The following is a 4,841-nucleotide window of genomic DNA, read 5'->3' as shown; positions in this document are numbered from 1 at the left end:
CATCCCGTGGGTTGGGATCTGCACCCTTTGAAGCTGGGACACCTGTCTTGCTGAAGGACTATCAAGCTTAAAGAGACTTGTCAAACAGGCACGTGAGCTGAAATCAGAGGTGAGGGTGACACTAAGGGAAGGAGTCCCAGAACACACAGCTAAGATGTTAGGCAGAGATGATACAGGGATAGAGATTAAGAATTCGGAAATGTAGGGTCTGACATTAAGAACTCTGAGGATGCTATGACACTGGGGCCTTAAGGGATATGAGGTTAAAGGACTAAAAAGAAAAGACTGGTTGCTAAGGATGGCAACTGGTTGGCACCTTTCTACTGTTAATTAGGACTTCCTAAGGAAAGGGAGAAATGACGTCAAAGACGATAAAAATGACGTCAGGGAGGAAAAGGCTATCTGAATCCAACCGATGGAAGGGGGCGGCCAATCTCTCAGCTAGACGTGACTTGTTACAATACGATGCACTGAACTCGCAAGCTTTTTTTTTTCTATTCCCGGAAGCGGCAAGGCGAATTGCTCCCTCCGCCTTCCTCTGCCTCACCCAACCCCCACCCCGACGCTGACCTTAACCAATGAGCTCGCACGCCGGGGCGCGCTGGGGGACGTTCTCTGACGTCGCTGCTACGCACGCTTTATCAGGCGTCTTCCCGCGCGGCAGTCTCTCTGTTCTCCTGGTTCCTTAGAGATCGCCATCTCTACAACCTTTTTGACTTTTAATTTCCAGGTAAGCAGCGTTCCTCTTGCGCAGTGGCTGTCCCTCCGCCTCACTTCTTTGCTCTCCGGGGGCGGGGGACAAGAGTAGGAAGAGTAGTTGCCGCTGACACGTAAGCTTGAGTTTCTCCGAGGATGGCTAGTCCCAGGCTCCAAGGGGAATCGCTCTAGTGTGAGGCTGGCGGGCTGCATCCAAATGGGAGGAATGCCGGAAGGGACGAGTTGGGTCGGTGGCGGCAGTGACCACGCGACTACCTGTACTGCCCGTCCCTTCCCACGTGACGGCCGCCATCTTGTTCTGCGGGGAAAGAGGAAATGCAATGCTGTTGTAGGCCTGCGCGACCATACAAAATGACGGGTGTGGCGGCCTGGGATGTTGTGGGCATGCGCAGTAGCTGTCGTCAAATGGCGGACCGGCTCGCTCTGCCTTGCTGGTTCCCGCCTTGCCATTTAATAGTTTTTTATAACCCATTTTGTGTGTGTGTTCCCTGTAATTCTCTGTCTCCGGGTGTTTGGCATCTCACCACTTAACCACAGTAACTATTTTCCCGAATATTCCACACACTGTCCCTATAGGACTTGCATTCTGCCATGTCTTCTGAAGAGGGGAAGCTCTTTGTGGGAGGGCTCAACTTCAACACCGATGAGCAGGCACTTGAAGACCACTTCAGCAGCTTTGGGCCTATCTCTGAGGGTGAGCCCATGGGCCAGCGCACGCGGGTTGAGAGTTCGTGGATAAGAGCTAGTCTAATAAGATCGGAAATTCTTAACTTCCGTGTTAGAAACTGTTAGGCTGAGAAAGAGCCAATGGGATACGGGATTTGGGGAGGGAGGGTTCTATTACCCCCAAGTGCTATTTGGCGTTTGCCACTCTGCCCTCTTTACAAGCTAATCCTTTCCACTTAAATGTTAGGATTCTAACATTGATATGTCTTCTCTCCCCCCCCCCCCCAGTGGTTGTTGTCAAGGACCGGGAGACACAAAGATCCCGGGGTTTTGGCTTCATCACCTTCACCAATCCACAGCATGCTTCCGATGCCATGAGAGCCATGAATGGCGAGGTGAGGTCTCCTACCTGCCGAGGGGCTCCTCCCCTGTCTGCCACTTTCTGTTTTCTTTCTGTTTTCCCTCTATGTCTGCCAGGGGCAGCGTGGCCACGAAGCCCCGCGGTGTCCACTCACAGGAGCATGACTGCCTTCTGTTCTAGGGGGTGGAGGGCAGCGGCAGACAGAGCCGGGCTGCCTGGGAGGCGACGGACTGGTCCTGCATGAGGCCGAGAAGCCACCTGTGGATGGTTGACCTGCTCTGGGCTTAGGTAGTAGAGTCTGCAGACCTGTGGGCCTGGCCCGGAGAGGACCTCGTGAGTCTTCTGGGATGGACTCTGAAGCCTCAAACCAAGAGAGTTGTCTAACCCTAATAGTCGGGCAGCTTAGAGGAGTGGGGAGGAGAACCCAGCCTGAGTTCAGTCAAGATGTAAGTAGTAGCAGGGGAAGCACGGTGGATTCAGGTCATTTTGTGGGATTCTGGAGCTCCTGGTGAAGCCATTCTGGTCAGAGGAGCTTGTTCTGGAACGTGGCACCCCGAATTTGGTGCCCAGCAGGAATTTCTGGGCTCTTGCCTACCTGCCTGTGCCCATCCTTCCTTCCCCTCCCCCCCATCACTAAGCTGACTGACTGACAACCCTCCCTCCCTACTTGTGTCTGTCTCCTTCCCATACCTAGTCTCTGGATGGGCGCCAGATCCGTGTGGACCATGCAGGCAAGTCGGCCCGCGGAACCAGAGGAGGTGCCTTTGGGGCCCATGGGCGTGGTCGCAGCTACTCCAGGGGTAAGTGGAGTGCTGGTTTGCCTATGAGGAGACTTAACTCCATTTGTTAGGCACCTACGTCTGCTGAACAGCTGCTGTTTAAATATTTTCCTGTAGGTGGTGGAGACCAGGGCTATGGAAGTGGACGATACGACAGTCGGCCTGGAGGATATGGCTATGGCTATGGACGGTCTAGAGACTACAGCGGCAGGTGGGGGTTGAGAGACTGGGATGCTGTGGTGCTGGTGTGCAAGAAGACAGTAGTAGTTGCCTGGTGTATGCTGGAAATGAGAGCTCTTAATACGTTTTTTAAACTTTTGTATTGCGTGGGTTGGATACATCAAAGGTCAATGTGTGGGTTTATTCTCCACCACAAAAGTAGCTAAAGTTTACCACTATTTTTATTTATTTATTTATTTATTTATTTTTAGTTTTTCCAGACAGGGTTTCTCTGTGTAGCCTTGGCTATCCTGGACTCAACTTTGTAGACCAGGCTGGCCTCGAACTCACAGTGATCCTCCACCTGCCTCTGCCTCCCGCGTGCTGGGATGAAAGGTGTGCGCCACCACCACTGACCAACCGGCTGCGGGGTCCACTATTAATGAAATTGACATGGATAGTTTCTAATGTTTATTGTCTACAATGTAGAGTCCATTCTTGTAAAGAAATTACGCTTTTTCCCAGAAGCCAGGGTGGCTATGACCGCTATTCAGGAGGAAATTACAGAGACAATTATGACAACTAGGATGGGACACGCAGACATAATGTAGGTGAGACCTGAATATTGCCACTGAGTCACCTTGTGCTCATCAGACCCTTCTGTCCTGGCCCGTTTGCTTTTGTTGCCCTTTTATCTCTGCCGCTTGATGTCCTCCCCGGCTAGATTATCATCAGTGACATTTGGCTGCTCTTGCTTTTAGCTGCATGCCAGAGCTAGTTGCGGGGTCTGGGGTAAGGTGTCCTAAAAGTGATCTTTTGCTCTATTGGGGCATGGTAGAAATAAAGAGGTGCTGTACCGGGTCTTTGTCAACTCTGGGAGGTGAGCATGTTACTAGTCTGTTTCTTCCTGACATCAAAACTCTACCCCTTCTTGCTATTCTCAGATACACAAGGAATAACACTTCTGATCCAGGATCGTCCTTCCAAATTGCTGTATTTATAAAGATTTTTGGAGCTGCGCTGAAACATCTGTTTTAGTACATCAAGTTCTATTTTTGAATTGAGCTCCCAAAGTAGTTTGTTAAAGACCTTTTAGAAAGCTCCATGTGTTCTTTAGGCTTTTTTTTTCCCCCAGTTAAAGATAAAGTTAAAGACATTTTGTTACGGTCCCAATATTTTTCCTTTTATCAGAATTTTTGTTTAGGTGCTCAGGATTATTGTTTCTGGCCCCCCAAAAAGTGGCCAGACTGATGTTTTAAAAATCAATGCATATTTAGGGACATTAAAAAAAAACTTGTACAAATGGTTATGGCCAGAAAGTGATTTCTGAATGTACCTATGGACAATCTGAATCAAGTTCATGATTACTTATAGATGTTTTTATTCAAGATCACCATCCTGATTATATAGAAGAACTTCTTTAACATGCTTGTGAATGTCATTGTTTTTTAATACTGGAAGAAAAAGTATTCTGTGTGTCTGATGTGTTTAGGATGTCCTTTAAGGAGCTAATTAAAAGATGAAACCTGAACACAAATCAATACTGATAATGCTTTCTCCTTATTCAACCCAGTTTACAGTTTAGAAGTAGAGGCAAGTCAGGAGGCTGAAGCTTAGAGGTGTGCTGGGATGGGCAGGAACTGCCAAAAGAGTTGAGGCTTGAGTTTGAAGTTAGTAAAATTTGGACTGCTTCGTGGGTGTGTACGGTGAGACATGGTAGATACATAAGTCAATATAACTAGAGCTGGATTTTCTGAAGTGGTTTCTTCTGAAGTCCCCCTGTTTTTGTTTGTTTGGTTTGGGTTTGGTTTTGGTTTTTCGAGACACGGCTTCTCTGTGTAGCCTTGACTGTCCTGGACTCACTTTGTAGACCAGGCTGGCCTCGAACTTAACAATGATCACAGAGATCCACCAGCCTCTGCCTCCCAAGTGCTGGGATTAAAGGCGTGTCCTTTTCACAGCTGTTGTTTCCTTAAGGTTGTTATTCTGAGCATAAGGTGGATACCCTCCTTAAGGACTGTTCTGAGAGCACCTTAATCTTAGAACATGGGCCCTAAATTCTATCGTAAACAAGAGTGATACACTTTCTCTAAATGATGGGGCTTGGGTAAGATGTCCTGAACTGTATGTCAGAAATAAGGGAAACCTGGTTAGAAAAC

At 48.5% G+C, this 4,841-nt stretch overlaps 1 protein-coding gene across 4 annotated transcripts; it reads left to right on the top strand.

The window, feature by feature from the left end:
• Nucleotides 1-591: 591 nt before the first annotated feature.
• Nucleotides 592-4,219, top strand: RBM3 (RNA binding motif protein 3). 4 transcript variants are annotated; one of them, XM_084790638.1, is made up of 7 exons: nt 592-730; nt 1,294-1,411; nt 1,672-1,778; nt 2,439-2,544; nt 2,641-2,734; nt 3,208-3,289; nt 3,627-4,219. In XM_084790638.1, the coding sequence occupies exons 2-6, from the start codon at nt 1,309-1,311 to the stop codon at nt 3,266-3,268; spliced, it is 471 nt and encodes a 156-aa protein (XP_084646764.1). In that variant the 5' UTR covers nt 592-730; nt 1,294-1,308; the 3' UTR covers nt 3,269-3,289; nt 3,627-4,219. The 4 variants fall into 4 exon arrangements, with proteins under 4 accessions (XP_084646764.1, XP_084646763.1, XP_084646766.1 ...); XM_084790637.1 differs by having other exon boundaries at nt 3,208-3,293; XM_084790640.1 differs by having other exon boundaries at nt 593-730; nt 3,211-3,289.
• The last annotated feature ends 622 nt before the right edge of the window (nt 4,220-4,841 follow it).

This window comes from Acomys minous, assembly GCF_964271855.1.
Source record: "Acomys minous genome assembly, chromosome: 7".
Taxonomy (NCBI): domain Eukaryota; kingdom Metazoa; phylum Chordata; class Mammalia; order Rodentia; family Muridae; genus Acomys; species Acomys minous.
Note: the sequence above shows the minus strand (reverse complement) of the source record. Positions and strands in the feature narration are given on the sequence as shown.

Excerpts from the sequence above, each read along its gene's own strand:
- RBM3 (XM_084790638.1), top strand. The coding sequence starts at position 1,309 with ATGTCTTCTGAAGAGGGGAAGCTCTTTGTGGGAGGGCTCAACTTCAAC. Across the intron at positions 2,545-2,640 it reads TGGTCGCAGCTACTCCAGGG|GTGGTGGAGACCAGGGCTAT; the intron begins GTAAGTGGAGTG and ends ATTTTCCTGTAG. Across the intron at positions 2,735-3,207 it reads TCTAGAGACTACAGCGGCAG|AAGCCAGGGTGGCTATGACC; the intron begins GTGGGGGTTGAG and ends GCTTTTTCCCAG.